Source organism: Chiroxiphia lanceolata, chromosome 4 (assembly GCF_009829145.1).
Source record: "Chiroxiphia lanceolata isolate bChiLan1 chromosome 4, bChiLan1.pri, whole genome shotgun sequence".
Taxonomy (NCBI): domain Eukaryota; kingdom Metazoa; phylum Chordata; class Aves; order Passeriformes; family Pipridae; genus Chiroxiphia; species Chiroxiphia lanceolata.
In genome coordinates, this window is record NC_045640.1 from 19558865 (window position 1) to 19584007 (window position 25143).

Here is a 25143-nt window from a genome sequence, read left to right on the forward strand (position 1 = left end):
TTATCCCTGATATCACCAACAGTGTGTCACACTATTTCTCCACACAAACCTATGCAAGGCTGATAGTATGCAAGTGCCAAGGGTATCCTGGTATTCTCACCTGATATTCAAGATATGGAAATTAAATTTTTATCTCCTTTTAACATTGGAAAGGCACAGAGGTTATGTTTGCAGAGCACACTAATAACACGTGGGACAGAAGAATTTGCCCTAGGAGAGCCTGAAAAACTGCCTGGGCAGCCACACAGCTGCCAGACAGCCTCTGGCCCCAAGAGCCACTGAGTTCGCACCTGCACTTGCCAAGGTTATCTCTGCATGGCTATCACTCCTGTTGTGGATTTCAGCCTCTGTAAGGACTTGCTTTCAATTAGCATAGATAACCACTTTTAATTCTGTTAGTCCAAATTGGGTATCCAAAGAATGTGGCCAGAATTACTCTAGGCTATGGAATATGGAATATTTGGATTAATGTCTCTAATTTGTGGCAGCTTCTCAGGTCAGTAAATTAACTATTAAATATTAGCCTATTGGTGCTTCTGAAGGCTGCTGGTGATTTTATGTATAACTTATTGCTTGGGATCAGACACAGCTGAGCAGTAAAATCTTAAAAAGATCTAGGGGGAAAATTTCCGATCACAAAGTCACAGAATGGGTCAGGTTGGAAGGGACCAGAGTGCATCATGTGCTCCAACCTCCCTGCTCACCCCAGAGCACATGGCACATGATCGTGTCCAGATGGTTCTTGAATATCTCCAGTGGGGGAGACTCCACAACCTCTTTGGGCAGTCTGTCCAGTGTGCTGTCATCCATATGATAAAGTTCTTCCTCATATTCAGGTGGAATTTCCTGTGCATCAGTTTCTTCTCTTTATCTCTTGCCCTATTGCTTGACACCACCAAGAAGAGCCTGGCTCCATCCTCTTGACGCCTTCCCTTCAGATACTGATAGGCATCGATGAGGTCCCCTCTTGTTATCTCTTCGTGAGGCTGAACAGTCTCAACTTCCTCAGCTTTTTCTCATAAGAGAGATGCTCAGTCCTTTAATCATCTTTGTTGCCCTCTACTGGACTTGCTCCAGGATCTCCATGTCTCTCCTGTACTGAGGAGCTCAGAACTGGACACAGCACCACAGATGCACCTCACTAGGGCTGAGCAGAGGGACAGGATCACCTCCCTCCACCTGCTGGCAGTGCTCTTCCTAATGCACCCCAGGATACCATTGGCCTTATTAGCCACAAGGGCACACAGCTGGCTCATGAACAGCTTGTTGTCCAGCAGTATCCCCATGTCCTTCTCTCCAGAGCTGCTTTTCAGCAGGTTGGCCCCCAGCCTGTCCCGGTGCATGGGGTTACTCTTCCCCAGGTGCACTTGCCTTTGTTGAATTTCAGACAGTTCTTCTCTGCCCATCTCTCCAACCTCTGGAGGTCCTTCTGAAGGGCTGCACAGCCCTCTGGGGTATCTGTCACTCCTCCCAGTTTTGTGTGGTCAGTGAACTTGCTGAGGAGGTATCTGTCCCTTTATCAACTGATGAATAAGTTAGACAGTACTGGGCCCGATATTGAATCTTGAGGAACAGTGCTAGTGAAAGGCCTCCACTTAGACCCTGTGCCACTGAATATGTCCCTCTGGGATCACTGTTCAGCCAGTTCTCAATCCATCCCACTGTTCACTCATTCAGTCCACACTGCCTGAGTTTGCCTATACGGATATTGTGAGAGACAGTGTCAAAAACCTTCCTGAAGTCAAGGTAGGCAACATCCACTGCTCTCCCCTCATCCATCCAGGTAGTTGTTTCATAATAAAAGGCCATTAGGTTAGTCAAGCATGATTTACCTTTAGTGAATCCATGCTGACTACTTCTGATCACCTTCTTGTCATCTGTGTGGATAGAGATGGCCTCCAGAATGAGGCACTGCAACACCTTTCCAGGGTTTGAGGTGAGGCTGACTGGCCAGCCATTCCCTGGATTCTCCTCCTTGCCCTTTTTGAAGACTAGGGTGACATTTGCTTTCTTCCAGTCTTCAGGTATCTTTTCTGATTGCCACAGCCTTTCAAAGATGATCATGAGGGGCCTAACTGTGGTGTCTGCCAGCTCTCAGCACTCATGAAAGCATCCCATCAGGCTCATGGACTTGTGGATGTCAAGTTTGCCTAGGGATTCTTGAACCCAATCCTCCTTGACCTAGGGAAATTCTTCCTTCCTACATTTCCTTACCCTGGTCTCCTGGTTAGAGATTCCTGAGGTCTGCTCTTGTCAGTGAAGGCCGACTCAAAGAAGGCATCCAGTAACTCTGCCCTCTCTGCATCCTCTGTTACCAGGTTCCCCCTCCATTTTGTAACAGGTCGACGTTATCCTTTGTTTTCCTTTTGTATTTGAAGAAGCCCTTCATGTTGTCCTTGACATCCTTGGCCAGATTTAATTCCAGATGGGCTTTGACCTTCCTTGTCTCATTTGTATTTACTCTGACAATATTAATTTGAAGTGCCCTGACCCTGCTTCCATCTCCTATGTGTTTCCTGCTTACACTGGAGTAATGACAGGAGTTCTTTATTCATTCACACAAATCTCTTGCCTCATTTGACTGACTTCTTGCTCATTGGGATGTACTGTTCTTGAGTCTGGAGGAAGTGATCCTTAAATACCAACCAACTTTCTTGAACCCTTCTTCCCTCCAGAGCTTGTTTCCTTGTGGTTCTTCCAAGATCCCTGAACAGGCTAAAATTAGCCCGCCTGAAGTCTGTGGTTGCAATCTTACTTGCAGCTGTGCTTCCTCCTTACCTGATACTGAACTCCACAATTTCATGGTCACTGCAGCCAAGGCTGTCCCCTTCCCACCTTCACACCTCCAACATTGGAGGCCATTCCTCTTCGTTAGTATGAGGTCGGCAAGCATGCTATTCCTTCTGGGATACTCCACTACCTCTGCCAGAATCTGTCGTCTTTGCATAACCTGGACTGTTAGTGCTTTGCTGTGCTGCTTCTCCAGCTGATGTCAGGGTAGTTCAACTGCCCCATAAGAACCAGTGCCTGTGACTTCGAGGCTGCTTCTATCTGACTGCATGCATCTTCATCGACTTGCTCCTCCTGATCAGGCTGCCTGATCCTCCAAAAATTCTCGTATTTGTGTAACAAAAATAGTCTAGAATTTTCTACATTACAGCAGGTATATCTAGGTTTCCCCTCTTGGTATTTTAACCAACTAAACTGCACTGGTTAACTTCTTTCCTGGGACTAGCATGCTGTGGTTGACTCAGAAATGAAATCAGAAGAGCTGTCCAAGCACAGCTGGAGCTGGCCCATTTGAGAAGAATCCTCCTAGACAAAAAATGGCCAGGCACCATTAGGGAAGGTTTATGGACCAGAACTAATTCCAACGAGCAGCAGAGGAGTTAAATGAATTTCCAGGAAGAATTCAACTCCTTGAGCCAGACAGCAGAACCTGACCTTGATTAGTTCATTAATACATATCTAGCCAGGGAGATTTGCTTCTAACTTGCACAGGTACTTGCTGTGTAAATCCATTACTCAGGCTGTGCTGTAACCTGCTTGGCATTTTCTGTCTGTTTGTATCTTGGTTCCTGCTTTGGCAGACTGTCATAAAAGGATTCTGGGTTCTGCTAACAGACTTGTGCCTTTTCCTGCTCACCTGGCAGAACTGATCAGAGCAAATAGCAATGCTGAGTATTAGGAGCTATCTAGGAGGTTGATAAGTGATTAATGAGAGGTCACTAGGGACAAATGAAAGAAACAACAGGAATCAGAAAACGCAAGCTGGGAAGGGAAGTAAGGTCAAGGAATACGTTAGCAGAAAGATCACTGAGCACAGTTATAAACAAACCTGTTGCAGCCAGTTTTCTTCTAAGGGGTTATTAAGATGCCCAAAGGTGGATGGGTATCTGATAGCACTTGCCAAACAACCCAAGTCCCTTAAGTCAATGGGCACACAACACTCCTGGTGCAATTTAAGTTTGGAACAACAGTGCTTCAGAATATCTAATCTGTTGCAGGTGGTTGGGTTTTTTCTTGGTTTTTGTTTTGGTTTTTTAATACATATTTAATGCTTACTGTAACTGTAACTGCAATTATGCAAGTGATCGTCTCCTTTCCATTTTGGTTACTCATTACTCCTGATCTTGCCTACTTTTCATGTTCAATTATCTGTATGTGGCTGCTTTTACACAGACACCTTCTATTTAGGCATAGACTCACTGCTACTTTTCTTATTCCAAATAATATTTTGGTCTTTTGGCATAGGAATTAGGTATTTAAATAAACATTGAAGCTGTGATGTATTTTTTCTTTTTTCTTCATTTACAATGTTCTGTTGATTATTCAGGAATTGCTCCTGCCACCTACATCTTAGAAGATAGCATAGGAAATTGCTCCATGCTTGGATTCCCCTTGATATTCTTTAGTTTCCTTACCCTTGGGCTTGTTCTAAAAAAATTCCAAACTTTTCTTTTACTTTTGTTCTCTTCCTACATTCCAGTCTTCTAATGCAGTTCATTCATTTATGGAAAGAAGGAGAGGGTATGTGGGTGGAATTTTCCAGGCAAAGCTTATTCAACTTGTTTTGTACCTTTGTGCTGTCACTCATCCAGGATAAGGGTCAACAGCCAGTGTTAAATGTCATAGTCCATTAGTCAATGGGGACAGCTTATATAGACAAGAATCTGCTACAAATCAATTCTCTTCACAGATAATCCATGTTTCACACGTGGTTTTTAAAGACCATCTAATCTTTTCCAGTAGATCAAATGGGAGCTATACCAATGAAGGGTATACTTATCGTAGGTAATCAGTACACCAGGACTAATTCCCATGTATTGTCCCCTTTATCACTGAATAAAATTTCTATTGCAAGATATTAATATAGAACTTTGAATCCATCCTCATGCCTATTTATTGGGATGTAATGCTCATCACTGCATGGACTGGGAAGCAGCACCATGCAGTTAGTGGTTGCAGACACGCCCATAAGGATGCCCCCTACATTTGAGGCTGTCCTGCTACTACCATACTGTGCAATTCTAAGACGAACAAACTTTTCAGCATAGTTTCAAATCTTTCATAACTGGTTTGAACTGCCTCCTTCATAAACTTGTAGTTGTTAACTAGTCAGAACTAATCAACATTGATTTATTTTTTTAAGCTTATCTTCACGTATCTAATCCTCCCTTCTTCCCATAGTGCTTTGATACGTTGCATGTAACAAATTCTCTCCCTTGTCACTTGCTGTAACATGCAAATTCGTTTACTTGGTGTAAACTGCATTAATTTCAGATAATTAGGCACCTATTTTGTAAATAACTCTGAAATTCTCTGTTGTCTCTAATTCATTTGCTGAAGATGATTCTGGGCTCAAACAAGAGAGAAAGAGAAAAATGGGCATTACTTGAACTGCCTTACACATGACCTGTGTTGTTCAGAAGACTGGACTGCTATCAAATGTGTATAAGCCAGTTATATAGAGCATTTTAGCTCTATAAGGGTGATTTATTATTTCCTCATCCCCATCCTAACCACCCAGCACCAGCTGCAGAATCTATAAACTTCAGTGATCTGTTTCAATTTAAGAAAAATAGTTCTTGATACAGCAGCTCTTCCCCCTCCCCCTCTCCCCCCCATTCCTTGTGGATATACCAGAACTACATAGCTGCTTTGCTTAACTAATCATTCTCTCTTTTTCTCTGAGAATTGGTTGATTCTCCAGGTTGTCAAATAATAGCCCCCTAGATCTTACATTATTATCCTTCACCTCTTGTAAATTATTATTTTAGCCTTAAGGATTGCCAGTTTATTGTGAAGAGCTGCTTATCTTAACATACTTTAAGTATGCTTTGGTAGAACTTCTGATGTTATAGGTAACAATAAACAAAGACTGAACTATTAACTGCTGGCGTCAAGAAATATATTGCAGCTTCGGCAACTGCCTCCTGAAATACAGATGTGAAATCATGTTTCTGGCAGACGTCCCCAAATTAGTTAATTACTAGAGAACATTGGCTTTGGAGAGGAAAATGGAGTCAGCTTGACTGCTAACACTTAACTCTAACCTGTATGTACACAATCTAAACTCCTGGATTGCAACACATGAGTTGCAATAACACCACCACCACTGACAAACTCCCATGGGATTAATATTTCACCAGGGGCTTCAATTTTGCTACATGTGACATTTGTAGTAAAATACACCTTGCATATGTAGCTAACTACAAGCAAGATTTGCCATATGCATGTCCAAATAATTTTTTGTGACCGTTTAGCTCTACTTGCCATTTGGTATCTAATACCATGACTATGTTTTGACAATTGTCTACTTGCCTTCAAGGGCTACGCTTGACTTTCTGCAATACTTCAGGGTTTACCATCTAAACCTGTCCCAGTTTTAACACAGATGCATACTGCTTTTCTTTATTAGGTGATAAAAGTAAAGTTGAAAGAGCTCTTGAAATATCCACACATTTGTGTTAAGGAATTTGAAGTAATTAAATTGATCAAATTTTGCAACTCAAAACAGACTCAAAAATAATGGGAATCCATTTGCAATGGATATCAAAAGCACAGCATCTAACCCCAGCAAGTCAACAACTTAGTATGTAAAAGTCGAGCTCCTTTGTAACACATCAAAATACCCAGCTATACATAAAAAGAACAAAAGATGTATCTACAACTTTACTAAGAACAAAAAGTACTCTTTGCACAGTTCTTGATCAAATAAATGAAAAACTCAGTACCATGGCCCATAATTTACTTTCTGAGCTGGAGGAAGGAGGGAGCTTCAATATCTTAATTTTTTTCCCATGATTTGTCAACAGAACTTCTGCCTCAAAGCATCAAGTCTTCTCTCAACATTTTTGAATTTTCAGTTTTCAGCAAGTGAAACATGCCCTGATGATATGTGTGTACAGACACTTATATATATATATGTATGTATGTATGTATGTATATGAATCTCTCTTGAAGGTCAGAGCTTTTTTTCCTTTTCAATCAATCCTTTTTGACTGAAACCTCCTATGTCTCGCTTGAAAAACAAAACAAAAACTCTTCCAGGTCTGGTCTGTGAGAACACTGCATTCCTCAAATAAAGTGCAGCTGATTGTCCCATTTGCAGCTAAGAAAACAGACACGTAAATAATGACCTGGAGAATTGGCAACTATTTCATCCGACTGGTGCTTTAAAAGAAATTCTTCCACATACAGGCTGAATTAGAAAAATATTTTTATTTACAAGAGTAAATAATGTAGTGCAAGGCGAGTGGATTTAACCCTCAATAATGCATAGATTGATGCAATTTAGTCTGTGATCTACATCATTTTGCAGAGGTGATTGCACACCTGCTATAAAGGTTAGACCTTTCCTGTAGCCACTTTACAGATAGCTTTAAATCAGACAGAAGGTATTTGCACTCCATACATGTTATCCATCTATCCCATCCAACATTTATAAAATTAAATAGGTGCCTTTAAGAGTTACTATAAAACATAAAATAAATCCTTTCCAGTGTTATCTATGGAAGAATCCAAATCCAAAATGTTTGTCCAATTTGCATCACCTGATCACACTTAAATGTTCTTTTATTTATTCATTAGGGGAGCTACTTGCTCTAATCAGTTGCTCTTGGCAGGGAAGGAAATATTCTGTTGTGTCCACCAGGGAATTGCTGATGCTTGTAAAACTTTGACTAGGGCTTAGCCAGCAGAACTACTATGTTATGACCATATTGCAAATATTCCTGGTGTGTTTTCTTTCAAAATAAAACACTTTTCGCATAAAAAAAATAGGATGCAATATAAAATACAAAACCCCTAAATGTTACCATTGCATGTATTAAAGTCCTGGCTGGTGTGCCACAGAACTTGGAAAGTGCTGGTCACTGGGTTTCACTTTTATGTAATTTCCATGATTCCAACTTGGAAAACTTTGGTAACTTGACCAATAAATAAGCTCAAATGCAGTAAAGGCAGTTTCATAAGAGATTAGATGTGTAAGTAAAACTTCTTCATCAAAACCTGTGGGATGTTTGCTCATTCTTCAATTAGGCAAAGACTCTGCATATTTCCTTCCAGGTCCTTCAATGACATACAGTATGATCATGTGTTTGGTATAGTGAGATACTCTGCATTATCTGTTTGGAGTGTTAAATAAATTATAGGGATGGTTTTCCTCTATAACAGAGAAATCAGATCAGTGAATTTCCCTACAAGTTCAGCTGTTGGATTGCATTATTAATGTCACGTACAGGGTTGGTTGCCAGTTCTTAGATTTGTAGTTGTTCATATCCCATCTTCCCAATGGATGTCAACCTTAAGAAAACTATGCTTCAGCTTGTAACAAGAGGATTCTGAGGGTTTGACTCCTGCTGTACTAAATCATTTGAAAAAGTAGTTTCATCTTGCTGTACAAGTCTGGCAGCATCCTCGTTGCTATTCCCTGAGGAAGAAGGGGCATCATCCGACAACGGTTCTGATCTTCTTCCAGGAGAATTACGGGCTTCAGAAAAATGTCAAAAGAAATTATTAAAAAATACCCCACTGTGCCTAGGAAGTCTATTAATCAATATTTAAATATTATGTGGATATAAAGTTACATATAAAGATAATATTCAAAGGTTAGTAAATATTGAAAGAAGAATATCTAACTATATACTTTATACATATGTTGCATGATTCCCAACTTACATAAATTATAGCTAGTAAGAAAAGAAAGCAGGATTTCAGAATTACATCCATATTCAGCATATTACTCACAGCTACATGTCTTAATTCAAATAATCTTTTGATTTAATGGTGTTGGGTTTTTTAATACTATTTCCTATAGGTTTAGATTGTCAATGTGAAAGCAATTTTTTCTGTATTTTATTACAGAAATATGTCAGAAAACATTATTTTCTGACATAGGATTAAGCTGCCTACTGGGGTTAAAACACAATGTAAGAAAATTTATTTAATGGAAGAAATTACTTTCATAACTGGTCATATTCATTTCACAATTTCCTTATCGAGAACAAGTCTTGTGATTTGAATTGAAACACTTGATTGAAGCTGAAAGTGCTTTTTAGATGATTCCTCATCATTTTTGTATGTGATGGTAGGGGTTTTCTGCCCGTTCCTCAGCAATGCTGTTTTGTCTCTGATCTCTTTCAATGTGGTAAAAAAAGTGATGTGAGTGTCAACAGACTGAAGTCTGGCATTTGATTTTCTGTCCCTTAGTATTCTCCATCTCACCAGAAAAGACAACATAGAGCAAAACTTTCTAATTTAGGACAGGAGAAGTTTGCAACTCCTGATTAAATGCATTTACTGATTCTGTTACTGGCCAGGAAAAGGCTGAACTGACTCTTCCTAAGTTACTCCAAAGTACCAGAGCTCTTGGAACCATACTTTTTCTCCAAACGGAGGAAATCAAAGTCATACAATTACTCTAACAATACTGCATGTTGAGAGATGGGAAATAATCTCATGCACTTAATGTTTTTATTAACCACCTTCTCTATCAAGGGAAATTCTCCAGAAACCTTAGAGCTAAGCTTTGCTTCACCCACCCTTTTCAACAATAAAAAAATGACTTGCATGTCAAAGAAGCTACTGTTCAGAGGTACCTCTCTCAAATCTAGAATTCCTGCTTTTATTTTTGAAGTTTTTTCCAAAATAAAAAGTTCACTCCTCTTTCTTCAGTTTTGCTGTGACACATACTTACCAGACAATGACTGAAAAGACTGCACTGCAAATGCAACAAGAATCGACAAAAGAAAGGTTCCCATGAAGTATATCTGTGACAGTAATTTTAAAAACATAATTAGAGCAGTGCAAAGCCAAGGCAGTGTTCTAAATGAACTGTACATGTATTAAAAGAGCAATACATACCAGAGTAGACTGTAAAATATTGTTCCAGACAACTCTCATGTAAAAATAAAGCAATGCTAATGAGCATGGACTAATTGATTCTTGGTTACTACTATTCCAACACCTACAAGAAGAAGATTAAAACAACTCATTAGTCCTCCTCTACAATTTTGTGGTATCAGTCATCTGGGAATCTCAATGGGTTTGCAGAAAACCTCAGTAACCCAGAAAAACAAATAAATATCATCATCACTACTTCACAGATGGTGAAGAAAAATTCAGAGAAATTCCAGATTAAATTTATTAAGCATAGAATACCTTACCCTAAGACTGTATTTTTTATAGTCTTATTAGTCAGCAATGGGTCTAAGCATCCAAGCTGTGCTTGCCAAGCGGTCAGAGTACAAGTTCTACTACTGTGAGTCAACAGCAGCAGGACTTGATTTAAGACTATATGTACAAAATTTAGTTCCCTAAGCAGGATGCTGGTGCCTAAACCTCCTTTAGAGACAACGGAGTACGACAGTACAAGCAGTTAGAGCTTGAAGAGTGCTTTAGCTGACTAGCACAAGGTACCTCCTGTGGGGTGAGCTGAGCAGCTCTCTCAATTAAGACTTTACCTACTAGGGGAGTTAAGAAAGCTAAATCACAGGCACCTATTTTAAACTTCAATTGACTCTTTTTACCAAGCTGAGGAAGGAGGGGTGGGGTGTGTATATATAGAAATATACATTTTCTCTATACATTTTATTATAAATATACATATAAATTAGTTATAAAGTTATAAATGATATATGTATATTATATATATTTAAAAATATAAATATATAAAAGTACATGCCCTTCTGGATGAAAGTGTATGATGATGGAAAAACCCTTCAGCACTGTCAACTCTGGAATTATTCTCTCAAAAAAGCAGACGGATTCAGCTCAAGTGAAGGCAGAATTCAGACTCAAGCTTACAATCCCAGATGGTCCAGAACCCTTGTTTATCTAACCAGCAGTCTCGTAAGTTCAGGCTAACTGCAGTGCAGAACAATTTCAGCAGATTTTGGTGAATAGACAAATGAGGTTTTAATGTTGGTATCATCTCCACTTTTTTGGGGTCACACAACACTCAGTAGAAAAACAGATGACAAACCACTCATTCTTGGTTCACAGTGTCATGTATTAAACATTAGCTTCTCCTTCTTTAAATATTTGATAGGCAAATCCACCAAAGTATAAGCTTCCCATTCCCACTGTGCTTTCCAACACATGTTGCTTTACCTGGATAAAGGAAACTCAAGTTCTGTACCTGAACCAGAGCTCACTAGGTGGTTTGTGCATGAATAGTGCTGGCACAGGCAGTTCAGGCAGCAGACCTGTACCCCTCTCAGAAATCTAGTGCTCTGTGCTCTGTAACAGGCTGGAACATCTTTGCAGAATCATTAAGGAAGGAGTGCTTCCTTCCTTACACATTTTAAAGTTCTGTATTAAATTACGCTATATTTATCATTGAAATGTTGGTTTGAACTGCACACAAACCACCAGTGCCTAACTTAGGAACTTAAATATATTGAACTGGAAAAGACCTCCTGGATCATTAAATCCAGTCCCTGCTATTCCAGGTAACCACATATAATCAGGTCTCTTTAACAGGCATAAACTGAAACATATTTAGGGAATTTAAGCATTTTGAGTATGTTGACCTTAACCTGCCTTAAATCACACAAATGAACAAAGTCAATAATTACAGGAGTTGCTGTTCTCCAGAGTAAATGTTACTTATGTGGAAAATCAGAAGATGCTGATTAAGGGGGAAAAAGACTCACCTGTAATAAAGTTCCTGAAGAAGTGATGTATTACTAGAACGCAATGCTTGATCAATTTCCAAGTGATCCAGAATGTAGGAAGGTATGGAGTTGCCCTCTTCTACGACAAGGGCCAAATTAAAGAAACCCTAACAGAAAAAAAGCATGCATGCTTTTTAACCATCAAATTTTCATGTGTATATCTAAACATCAAGACTCTAAATAATTATAACTGTCTTCTATAAATTAATTGAATATAATGTGATATTCACTGAATAATTATGAGACCCTTTTCTCCTAACCATATACGCAAGTAAATACTGAAAATGCAAAAGAAGCATTTATATGTTGTGACACTATTTTCATAGAAACCATCTGGAAAAAGACATAAGCTTTATAATTTTTAGTTGCTCTTTAAACACAGTCACTATATCAAACTGTCATCTTTTATCTACTATAGAAATACAGACTGAAAGCAGAAATGGATTTTTGTTCTGTTCAATTCCTCTCCAGCTAGCTCCACAGATCAACAGCATTTGAACAGTGAAAGTGAGAGTGGAAATTTCCTCCAGACAATTTAAGTCCTTAATCTTACAGTTTTGCCTACCTGGACAAGTCTTATGCATCCCTATGTCTCTTCAGAGCCGTGAAAATGAACACACATGAGACATACTACAGGATTCCCCATCAGTTTGGCTTTCATACTTTATAGTAACTGTTCATGCATCTCTTCTCTCCTTTGGTAGTTTAGCAGTAATGTCTTGTCCCAGTATCCTCAAAACAGAACCCAACTATGCTACCTCTAATAATTTCACATACAGGATACTGTCTGGAGAGACTGGCATAGGGACAGGGAGAACAGAATACTACAACTAGGACAGTTTAGGAGGGTCTGAAGACAGGAAACTCAGTGTTGAAACACTGCATATCTTTGGTAATGTGATATGGTGAATCTTTTAATTATAAAGCATTTTAAGATGAAACCTTTGTGGCAAATAAAATTCACCCTAGGATTTACTCAACATACCAAGGGAAATAGGCCAGTCTTTTTTTTTATATCCTAAAATGGCGGGGATAGGATTGGGATAGAATTCAGCAGTCTATTAATTCACCCCCTTGTAATAGCAAAAATGCCAAGGTCACAACTGGGTCAATTGTGCCAAGGCAGGTAGCACTGAATTAGGCCCTTCACCTTTAGCTGATAAAACAGCCTAATTCTAGGACTTACCATCTATGCTAAGTTTACCCCCTATTATCATGAATCAGCAGCTACTGACTCACAAGGTATTCTGAAATAATTGTAACTTATTCTAGCAGGTTTCTTCACTGCAGATGTAGCCAAGCAGAAGAACCAGTCTCAGCTAAATTCTCAGATTGTTCTAAAGTCCAATGTTTTATAAACACTCCACAACTGCAGACCCACCTGTGAATCTCCCTCCAATGCAGCTTGTGCGTACATCCGCATTGAGAGCTCCAGGTCTTTAGACTGGTTCTGGTAACCATAGTAGTAGAAATCGCCCATCTTCAAATAAGCTGTGCAAGAAACCAGTAGAAGATAATTTAGAATATTTGTAGGAATAGAATTAACCAACTATTAATGTGATGGAGAAGTTAATAGTAATTATATTTAAAGGACAATACTAAAAACCAAAGGTACTCTTTCCCTCTGGTTGTCTCTGTGGATACTTTACATCAGCCTCTCACTGAAAATATTTATCCTGGATGAAATTTCTCATGATCTAGAAGGAATCAATGTCCAGAAAATACCTGACAAATATCTTTCTGTGATATTGCACAGTAATGAAATGCATCGAAAGAGAAGGCACTTACCCAGACAGGAGCAAGCATGACATTGCACTAAGCTATGGTAAGGAGTTTAAAAACTCCCAGAACTCCCAGGACTGTGTCTACACTTATCTGACCTAAACTTTCCTCAGATGGGTTCAAACATTTCTACACCTTGCATTGTGCGTCTGTAGCAGCTGCCTAGAAATCTCACCTGCTTTTTTGCAGTGGACTATAGCAGAGCTCTTCCAGGAAGCAAGGTAGTTACCAACCCAAGAGCAAAGACAGAAAGGCTACATGGACAGGTTGGCACAGATGCAGAGTGGAAGGCCAAGAATGCTGTAGTGAATCATCAAGAAGAGGGATCCCCTCAACTATATCAATGGCATCATTCCAGCCCTGGCCTGGAGTGCACTCTGCAACAGGCAGTGAATTTGAGGTCACCCTGCATTGCACTGATAAGGTAGCCCTGGAAATCCCCACTGCCAGGGTTAGACTCTTCATCTCAGGCCCTACACTGGGGATTTGATCCTCCACTACCGCAGAGAAGGGTCTGAGATAAAACTCCCCTTCTGTTACTGATGTAAGGAAGAGATAGAGCAATAAAATTCTACCTCTGTTGAACCCAGCAAGTCTTTTCTCCTTTATTTGAATGGAATCACAGTCCCACCCCATGAGTCTGACCTTCAGAAGTTTCTCTAATGTAAGACTGTACCAGTGGATCTACCGAAGAGTCAGGTGCTAAGGAGCTAAAGGGTGCCTACAAGCTCCTCAGGAAAGCTAAGAGGGCTTGTCAGCTCCTGTGGCCTCAGGCTATATCAATGTTAAATTTCCACACATTTAAATTTTCCACAGTGTATTTAAATGAATAGCTTGAATTATTTTTACACTCCACTTTTTCACATGCTTATTAAAAACCACTTAAATGCTCTTGTGAGACAATCAGATCAGTGTTTTCAAATGTTCAGTAATGCTTTCAAAGGCAACAAAACGGCTCAGTGACTAAAGTCACAGATGTAGTAAAGTTTAAGGCCTGAGGAATGTAACTTATATGTAAATAGATCTTTTTTTTTAACAGAGAATCCTTTAGTTCCCCGAGGTAAGCTCTGCCAACACTGATAAACTCTGTACCCTAACAGAAAAACCAGTAATAAATTAGATAAGGAATCCTTTAGCCTTTATTAGTTTCTCATGACTCAATTATGATACAGAAGTATATTTGCTCTTGGATTTTCCCTTCGATAAACTAAACAGCGGGAACTCCTAAAGTCTACTGCTATCTTTTTTTCTTAAACTTTAAACTTCTTAAACTGAGTCAACTGCTCAAACTCCTGAATATCTAGCTCCTCCTCAGGGCTTAGCTATTTTATTTTATTTTATTCAAATTTTATACATTTAATACCATAAGAAGGAAATTTTCAGAAAAGATGTGCTGAAACACAACACGTAAATTACCTTTCCTCCCCTGAAATTCCTATCAAAACATTAAAAAAGGAAATGTACGATTAACAGGGATTAATCTTCCCTTAACTTGCTCACTCACAAAGAAGTTGTGACAAACACAGTTTTTGAAATTTAAAAAGAAGCAAAATTAAAATTGAGAAAGAATTCCTTATACATACCAAATGATGGGGCATTGACTTGAGAAACAGAGAAATTGTAGTATCTCCAAACACAATCAGTTGCTAGGTATTTCCTTGCTAGGTCCTTTAAAGAAAATAATTGATTCTTTAACATCACAGGTAAGAGAGTAGGATCACATTATTATTAACACGTGTTCCTTTTGGGATAATAAGTTGTGAATACATTTACTCACTGGTCTTTCTTCACAGATGTGTGCTAAATTTGACTGTGACACTTCAATCCCAGTTTCAGCTGCTAAAACGTAATGCAGCAGAGCTTCATGCCTAATGTTAGATAAAATAAATCAATGAAAAACCTAGCAAAAATAACATGCATTTTAGTTACAGTTAAAAAAACCCTGAAAGCACTAAATAAATTTATAAAATCACCTATGAGCAAACTTTTGGTACAAAGTTTAAGAGCAAGAGTCTGGGAAACCCAGGCAACAGCGACATGTACTGGCAGTGCTCGGCATAACCAGCCATGCTGGACCTCAAGAATTTGCAGTCTTTCCCTCTTGCATTGCAGCTAGAATAACTCAAGTGTGCATTTACCCCAAGTGCCAGACTGATGATAAAGGAGAATTGATACTAAGCCAAATTATCTATCTAAATGTTTCAGATAAAACATTCTTAAAAGACTCAAAAAAAAAAATCCATAATTAACTTAGCTGTGTATGTATCTATCTAACATTCATCTGAATACTTCTTTGGTATGCTTTACTGTGTTATTTATATGACTTATTTTGTCTTGTCTTTTTAGACTATGGGCTTTTTGAAACAGGATTTGTCTCTCATTATATTTGAATGTGTGAATTAAACAAATCTCAGTCTCTTTAAGGACTCTCGGCACCTCACTGACTGCAAAACAAGTAATAAAAGCTAATACTGCATTTGCACTATAGTAATTCGGTATTGTGATGCTAGAGGGGAAGAAGCTCTCATATTCTCTGTCACTCATCTATACAATATTATGAAGACTACACATTTAAAATTAAGAGGAAGTCTTTAAAATAACATGTGTACTTTCAAAATTACAAGATAAACAAAAAACCCACTTGGTGTAGTTTTTTCCTACTAAAGTTTCCTATTAAAGCGTCATGCTTCCAATGATTTTCCCCACAACACAAAGCTAATACCATGGCAAGTTTCAGGTTTCAGTGGCTTGTTATACTGGAAGCGAATATGGTCAAATACACATTTGACTTCAAGAGTAGATACTTAAGCAAAGAAACTTCAAATGAAATTGTGAAAGCAGTTTTCCTGCAGTTCACTCCTGCAGAATTAGCAGGTGTAATCTCCTGTTTCCCAACTATTTCTGCAAGATTACAAATTACTCCTTGTACTTGCCCTACAAAAACATCTAGGACAAGGGAGACCTGAGACTACAGAAAGAATTTGGGATTCCTAAACTGGGAAATTGATTCATCTGATTCTTAGGTTTTAAAGGGTAATTCAGAAAAGAAATTACATTTAAAGCCTTTAAATTGGCCTGGGAAGATCAAACTGCCAGTACCATGTACTGACAGATGTGCAGAACATGTCTGCAAACACCAATGACTGAAGAACACATATTACTTGGTCTGGTTGGCAGCGTAACAATTTACACCCATGCAAGGTACATGAAGAATTGTTCAGAAGCAAACATTTCAACATGAACATACTCCTAAACCCAGAGATGAGTAGGATCAGTATTTATAAGTAACTACCCAAACACTCCCAATCATTGGCATCTTAAGTGGTGCTCCAGCAGATTTTTCATCCTAGCTGTTGAGCCCTGACTTTCTGGAATCTTAATGCTCTACCTGTAATCTACCTGTGGATGCTCATGCTGCTGCAAAGTGAGCCGGGCAGAGTCACAGGCTCGTACAACAGAACATACTACAGAAATATTAACAGAGTTTTTCAGAGTTGAAAACTGAGCTCAAGCCTCAGGAGAAATGTCTGTGATGGACTGAGTAAAAAGACACTTCTAGGAATTGGTTACTCCAGAACAGTCCACTGACAGTTCCTTGTAGATCTCCTAAGCCTGAAGCATTAATTAGGTACTCGCAGTGGGACACTGTAGGACTAATGAGCCATTGTTTTAATCACGTATGACAGTCTGATGCCTGTACATACAGTATCTGATGCTCATGCCTCCAGCATTAACCTGGAGGCTATTTTGAAACCTCTTGACCGGCTTATTGGATATTGGAGCCTCCTATTTTACTTACAGAAAAGATAATATTAACTATATACAAAAAAATTAACAAATCTAATCCAGCAGGCTGAGTTTTCATGACATGGAATTATACAGAAACGAGAAAGCAAAATATGGGGTTTGGAATAAAGAGAACATTAAAAGTGAAAGGTGCTCCTCTGGTTAATCCAGTGCACCTCACAAGCCACAATATTATGGGTTGAAAACCACGATCAGCTGATTCAACTATTTCACTTTACAAACTCCTTATTTTTCCCTTGATTCTGTCAGAACTGTTGAATTACGCTTTGGGTCAACTCCTCCTTCCCTTTATGTCCATGGATGTTTAGCTATGGATTTCAGTGGTGTTACTATTTCTTTTTTTCTTTGAGGTGATCCTGAATATTAATTATTTTATCATGCTATAAGTAAATGAAAAATAGAAAATAAACTAAAAGGGAACAGGAGAAACATACCATGAAAGTTCCAGATAAGCATTGAGGGCTCTTCTGATTACATGACCTAAGTAGCCATTCTTCTCTGCAATGTGTTTTGCCCATCTGTGGAAATGATCAAACAAAAATCAACAGTTGAGCTCCAGTAATGTAATCCCAACTCAAGTAGATTCAAAGAATACAAAAGGATATGGGATCACCTTCTGACTTCTTCTGTAAAACAAACTATGGGATTTAATTGTAATTGCTGCATAAGTCTTGTAACAACTGACAATGAGAACATGATGTCTGTTCACCTCTATGAGCATATTACAGACATCCTGGTTTTTCTTGGCAATTTTTTTTGGAGAAAACAAACATAAGTTAAAAAGTGCTATCAGTAGTTATCTGCCTCTTTTTCCCATGCAAAATACCAGTTCTACCACATCAGGAGTCTGACATTTCTCGAAAATCCAAAAAAGCAAGGCTTTGTTAGATACAAAATTTCCAAGTTGTTTGATACAATCTCTACAAGTTGCTCTGCAAAACATAAAAAGTACTAGAAGTATTCAATATCTCTCAAAATCTACTGGTCATTTAAATAATACACGTACTCATGCAGATCAAACATTACTGTAGAAGAACCTTCTGTCAAGGAGGTAAGCACCGGGAAGTACAAGACTTTATTTAGACTATGGACTTAAATATGGACTTAAAAATCACCAGCAATGACAATAGTCACATCAGAATTATATTGTCATTTAGTAAATGGTCTCATTCCTTACATTACAGCTTTTTCTGGATCTCTAGGGAAGTCTTCCATATTTCCTGTGATGTAGTACAGAGAGCACCGTAAAGTCCCTTCTATATGTCCTCCTTGGGCAGCTTTATAGAAATAGTGTGCAGCAACTGTCTGTGAAGAAACAAGAGACAATTAGCAACTCTGCACTACTAATGTTTATTGAGATTTTTTTTCCTCAGGACTTGTTTAATCAGATGAATTAAAACAGGCAATTGGCTAATGAAGGCAAGACAGTTTAGCTACTTTTAATGTACTTAGATGAAATTAACCACTTTCTTCTAACTATTTAATAGTTTAGGCTGGAAAAAGTTTTGAAAAACATATATTCTGGTAATATAGGGAATGCCAAATAGAAAAGTGTCTAAATGCACAACTAATACCCAGTGGCATAAAAGTTTTGTATGCACTGACAGAAGTAAAATTAGTTATTCACTAGTAGGAAGATTAACAAGGGATCCTGGAGAACAGGACTTTTGCTCTGGTGATGCCAAGCGATGGCTGTGGAGCAGCAGCAATGATCAGTACGTCCAGTAGCGCACAATCACTGTGCTCAAATCTTTAAAACTGGCTTATAAAAGATAACACAGATTGAGTAAGTAAGAACTGCAGAAGTGGGAGGGTTGTGTGGCTCTCTATGTTTTACCCTCAGAAACTGTAATCTATGAAGTAAAACAAAACAGCATACAGCCTGAAATAATTTATTTCAGGGAATTATTAACCATCAATATATGTTTTCTGTGATTGAGCATAGACTTCAGAGTATCCATCATAGCCATAACTTCTCCTTGCCCTTGGCTTTGGTGATTAAAGAAACCTGGGCACTTTTAGGTGTACTCTTATAATCAGTTCACTTTGAAATGTGTTTTTGGTCCCCGGGAAAGGAAAATGTGTTTGCCAGATGCACATGTTGTTGAGCACCACTGCTGTTGGAAGCAAAAATGCTCACTGTCTGGAGTTTATCCAGATCTCAGAACTCACAGGCCACACTGGAAACATCTTTTAGCTCCAAGTATGAGGTCTGCCTGTGTTTATTACAGCCTACCTCACTGTATTTGTGCTGTTGGTCATAAACTAATTAAAAGAAATAATTAAAATTAATAAATAAATTAAAAGAAATATAACTAAAATAGACCCTTCCCATTAGGGGAAAAATTATTTTGCACATGTTGAAAAGTTAATGGTTTGTTTCACAAAAAGACAAAATAAAATGCTGCAGTCTACCAGAACTGTAATAAATAGTTACATTTTCAAGTCTGGATTGAAGGCCTTTCACTGCAGTTCTGAGGTTCGCAGAAGCTATGTGAATGTAGTATATCTGTTCATGAGTTCAGGGACAAGGTTGTGCTGCTTTCAGTTACTGTGGAATCCTTTCCCTATATACTTTCCAATCTAAAACTGAGAGAAACCAAAAGATCACATGAAGCGAGAGCACACACTATCTTTCCTGGCTGCTGTCACTAGAAGGAGGAAAACAAAGGCAGCTACCGGAGTAAAACCTGAACCTGTTTTGTTTCTAAATTAAGAGAGTACAAACACATGCACATAATTTTGACTATTTGAGTAACATCTCTAAGCAATCTGACTGAATCCCCCAGTAAAACCTTCCTTTGTGATAAAAGGTATCAAAATGCAACGCAGAGTGAACACAGCAATCTCAAGAATGAAGCAAAACCTTTTAAACTGGGTCCTATTGTAAGACATAGTACTGTTCAATATTTACTCACTTGATTTCTACCAGGTACTCCAGGGTAAATCCCATCTAAATATAGGACACCAAGGTTGTATGATGCATCTGGATTTCCCAATTCTTCAGCAATTAACCAGTGTTTAGCTGCTTTTCTGTAGTCTCTTTTAAAATTGTGGTAATACCATCCCAATCCATTCACTGCCTGGGGCAAGCCCTGATGGAAAAAGAAGAGCACCCTCAGGTCACACAGTTGATTCTGCTTTGGGTCATTCTGAAACTAAGGGTTATAAAGGTTTGCTGACTTTTTTCCCCCACTACACTTCCTTGTGGCCTCATATTTAGAGTGAGGAATAAGGCTACAGTGTCATCATATTCGTCTCAGCTGTGTCTGCATTCAGATTTTTCACTTGTTGACAAGAATAAATTCTGACAAATTTTTCACCCGTTTCCTCTGCAAGGACAACACAGGACACTTATTCTTGTGAACTCCCAGAACCCAGCTGGCAGGATTAGCAATCAAAAAACTCACTTCTTTTAAGCTAGAACATTTCCTTAAGAATAAATAGAAAGCAATGAACACAGAACTTTTTAATGCTGCTTTCAAATTGCATTTGACCAATATCATACAGATCTGCTTAAGATATTGCTACTTGCTATTACCAAGTTGCATTTTTGCAACAATAATTACCGATCAAGAGGAGAAAATCTTTTTGGGACAGTTTTTATTTTTGTTGCAATGAGTCACCACCTCCTTGCACAAACTGGTGGATCATATGGGGCTGGAAGTATGACAGCCTGTTATTAACTTACCCATTTGAAGGTAAAAGCAGTTAAAATTTTCAATAATTATGGTGTTGTTTTTATATAGAAAATGTGCTCTGGAGCATAAAACCCTAAGTATCTGAGTTCAAGGAGAGTAAGGAAGTTGATATCTCTAAGATTCTTTCAGGAATCTGTTCCTCAGATCCTGAGCCAAGGGAATTTTGATCACAGCATGAAAGCCACCCAGTTTATTCAAGCCTTTCCCAAACAGGCAGTGGAACAGGTAGTCTCTCCTGTTTCAAAGAAATCATAGAACAGGTACAGAGCTAGTCTCCCAATTTGGGAAAATAAGGCTTTCGCCATTCATGGTGAAGACACTGAAGAAGCAACTAGTATTTACACAGAATTATGATAACAGGCATTTTATATAAATCAGAGTTCAATATTATTAGCACCTGGCATAGGACTTCTAAAATACAATATTTATTGCATTTTACCTTGGCCGCTGCTTTCTTCATCAATTCCAATGCAAGTTTCATATTCTTTTTCACACCTTGGCCCTAGGAAATGCATATGTGAAACAATCAAATGTAGGCTGATAAAAATTCACTTCTGCACATTCAAAATGTCTTTTAACACTGATACTATTATTTACCAGGTGTCACTTGGCTTTAAACAGTTACAACAAAACAAGTAGCTTTGTGTCATCCCTCCTTCACAGCTTTACAAAATCGCAGTGATTCAGTCTAGGAACAATTACTTCACCAGCATATTCAAGTGATTTTTATGGGTAAATAATATCACAGATCTTTAATTTTTGGCACCTAAGCAAGAATGAATAGCATTCAAAGGGGCATAGGTTGCTCACAGTAAGAGCTCTCAGCTTTCCTGAAAAATGATGTCAAAGTGTCTCCAGAGGAAATACACAGATATCATGCTTATGATATAAATTAATTCCAAACACAGGTCAAACAGATTATGGGTGCTCAAAATTAACACAAGCAAAACTAAAGCAAGAATTTTGTAGAGAACAACCCTGCATTGTCAAAGAAACGGGATGAAGACTCACTAATATCTCTAACCTTTAGTGCTCATGACTCTTTTTATGGGTGACACTGCTCAGCTGATATACCTTATCTGACTCAGGTGGGGTTGGTTATGCTTCAGTTTAGCCTCTGCTGTCTAGTGCTTCTAGCAGGGAAAAACTAACTGCATGCAGAGACAATTTAATTCCAACTTAAAAAAAAAATCCCAGAGATCTAATGAAGGGCATTCTAAGAAAGGATCAAATTTTTACCTACATCTCTACACCAAGGCCTATGCCTACTAGCTAGTTGGATTTTTGAGGTGACAAGACATTAGGAAAAATTAAGACTCACTAATTGGGTGGTATTGGGTATTTGATCCTGAATCTGGCTCAGAACAAAGTGACTAAACTGCTTTTAACTGGCTCTTCTTAAAATTGTTGTGCCTTTCTGATAAAAAATCAACATTAGCTTCATGTCTAGTGATTGATTTTCAGAGTAAATCTAAAAGCACTTGTATACAGTCTTCACTGCAGACAACTTAGAAACATCATGTCATAGGAATGATTATTTTGAAGTGAAAACATGAAACTTGACTTACCTTAAATAACACAATGGCATAATCATATATTAACACTGGATCTTCTGTTTCTATTGCACCCTTTGCATACCATTCTATTGCAGCTTCAGGATTTTTTGCCACTCCTTGTTGGCCCCAAAACAGCATCTGAGCCAACCGTTGCTAAAAGAAAACAGCATAAGCAGTAATGTTATAAATGCTAGTATTGAAACTGGAATTGCAGGAGCAGACTTTTTCAGCTTAGATGCATTTCAAATGTATTTACAATAAGTAGTTATACATCCTCAACAGTTTGAAAATGATTGATTGTCAGGAATATTCAGAGGGCTTCCCAGAGGTGGAATGTACTGATATTAAATCTACAGCAGGGATATTTTTATAGCTGTCAGTATCACAGAAGCCTGGATTGAATTAAGTGCAGAGATAAGTGATAAAGACAGATTTGATGCATGTAAATGGCTCAGAATTACACATATTGCTGCTGGTCTCAGATCAGCAACAGTAATTGCACTGTATCAAATAAAACTCAGGGAAAAGGATCAGAGAAGGAGGTTGCCAAGACTTGACGACTCTTCCCTTTTGCCTTGCATCATCGTTCTAGCTTTTCATGGTTACTGGATACTATCAGACAGAAACATGGGAAATAGTTCAAGCTCATAAAAAAGAAGCAACTCTGGGTAGAAAGAGAAAACATCTGTCTGCTTCACTCTCCTCCAGCACTTTTCTACTAATCCTAGAGATGTACATACCTGATGTGTGTCTAAAACCAAGAAAGAGGAAATTTATTACTTTATACCTGTGCAGCCGCATTTCCTCTTGTTGCTTCGTGCTTTAACCACATAAAGACATCACCATTTTCTTTTGTTTGAGCTTTTAGCAGTTCATCATCCATCAGTCTTATAGTTTCAACGAATGCCTGAAGAGTAGGTGAACAGAAAAAAAATTATTACACAATGAATTTACAGATCTGCTACCAAAATGAAAATGCTTTCCATTTCCTGCTTAGCCCTAAAAATTCATGATTTAAAATTTTCATCACTCCTCTGATGACCAGACCATTAACTATTCTTACATTCAATGTAAAAAACACTTACTACTTTGTTACAGTACAAAACTATAAGTCCACTCTACACTGGAAAGGTACACCAAGACATCAACAACTGAAAAGAAATCCCAATCCATCTTTTAGTTTTACATCCAAGTAACAATGACAAAGAAGTGCTTTTAAGCCTTTTGAGACTTTCTACTTTTTATAAAAATCTCTTTCAAAAGATAAAAAAAGGCTGGCAGAAAGTCTGATGAAGACCTGGCCCACAGAACTCCATGGTACATCGGCTGATTTTTAGATTTTCAGCAATCAAAATCTCTCTATTTTCTGTACAATAATCATTCTTTCTGATAAGCCAGGATTCTAGCACTAATCTACCTTGAACATTCTTTACAGATACAGTTGTGTTACCGCTTGTTTAGTAGCTCATTCTAAAATCATTTTATTGTAACTTTACAAGGTAACTATTTAACAACCAAGCAACTACATTTGATTATAGAAAATGTATAAATATGGAGAGGACAATTTATCTCTTGCATGAACGTCATTATGTTTGCCTATTAAAATGGCAGATCAGTTGCTTAATAAACACATCCAATTATATTCATAATTAAAAATCTGAGTGAGGAATTAGGGCCCAAGAAAAACAATTGGACTTTAATGAAAGATAGGCATGTGGACAATTCTGAGGATTTGAGCCTAATTTTGATTTTGATTCCCCCTTGCTAAGAAACAAAGTAATGATACGTACATATAATTTGGGGGATTTTGTAACAATCATCAAATCATAGAATGATTTGGGTTGGAAGGGACTTTTAAAGATCATTTAGTCCCACGGCTCTGCCATTGGCAGGGACATGGATCAGATGAGCTAATATTTGTAAATCAAGACCAAAATGTTCTGGCCACACAATTAATATGTGAAAAATAATTTGCACAGAAAACAAATTCAGATGCAGTTATAACTCTTTTACCTGTTCCCCTTTAATATTGTGTTGATCCAGCGATGTCTTTATTGCAATATTACTGTAATAAGCATATGACAGCTCCAAATCAAGTGGATAGTTATTAATGCCTTGATAATGTTTATAACCAAGATTCATCATAGCAAGTCTCTCATTCCCCTGAGCTCCAACCAAACTATACAGCAGTCCCTGAAAAAAAATCAACAGACATAAACAAGAGTGAATTCACTGCACATCTCACAAGTTTAGCACTTTCCAGGAGATTTACAGGGAACAGAGTGTTCATAGTGGTAGCTGATATACTAGTTATACCATGTAAACACAGTTACAGCAAGAACAGCTCTAAAGTAGTTAAAGTGTCTTATCTATGTATAGAAAGACTTGAAAGAAAAACTAGACTCTAAATACTTTGCAAGTATTGCACTTATTCTGCCACCACTAAGTGTGCAGCAATTTTTAAATGTCATTTTATTACAGTGTTGTTTGTCCTCTGACACTTTTTATACCCAGCAGTGACTTAACTAGTCCCACTGATGCCAAGTGGAGTTTTCACAGTGAATTCAGTGGAAACATATGGAAGTTAAAGAACAGCACCTAAGAATTTTACCCTAG

At 38.1% G+C, this 25143-nt stretch overlaps 1 protein-coding gene across 1 annotated transcript in view; it reads right to left on the minus strand.

The window, feature by feature from the left end:
• Nucleotides 1-7770: 7770 nt before the first annotated feature.
• SEL1L3 (SEL1L family member 3) overlaps nucleotides 7771-25143 on the minus strand; it is a 33403-nt gene continuing 16030 nt past the window's right edge. Inside the window, exons 11-24 of the mRNA XM_032686437.1 lie at nucleotides 24541-24720; nucleotides 23315-23434; nucleotides 22540-22680; nucleotides 21411-21473; nucleotides 20189-20365; nucleotides 18448-18575; nucleotides 17705-17788; nucleotides 15241-15331; nucleotides 15047-15131; nucleotides 13063-13172; nucleotides 11661-11788; nucleotides 9868-9970; nucleotides 9701-9773; nucleotides 7771-8494 (exon numbers count right to left, since the gene is read on the minus strand). Coding sequence (XP_032542328.1) covers nucleotides 8325-8494; nucleotides 9701-9773; nucleotides 9868-9970; nucleotides 11661-11788; nucleotides 13063-13172; nucleotides 15047-15131; nucleotides 15241-15331; nucleotides 17705-17788; nucleotides 18448-18575; nucleotides 20189-20365; nucleotides 21411-21473; nucleotides 22540-22680; nucleotides 23315-23434; nucleotides 24541-24720 — 1653 coding nt within the window. The 3' untranslated portion in view covers nucleotides 7771-8324. The remainder of the gene's footprint in view (nucleotides 8495-9700; nucleotides 9774-9867; nucleotides 9971-11660; nucleotides 11789-13062; nucleotides 13173-15046; nucleotides 15132-15240; nucleotides 15332-17704; nucleotides 17789-18447; nucleotides 18576-20188; nucleotides 20366-21410; nucleotides 21474-22539; nucleotides 22681-23314; nucleotides 23435-24540; nucleotides 24721-25143) is intronic.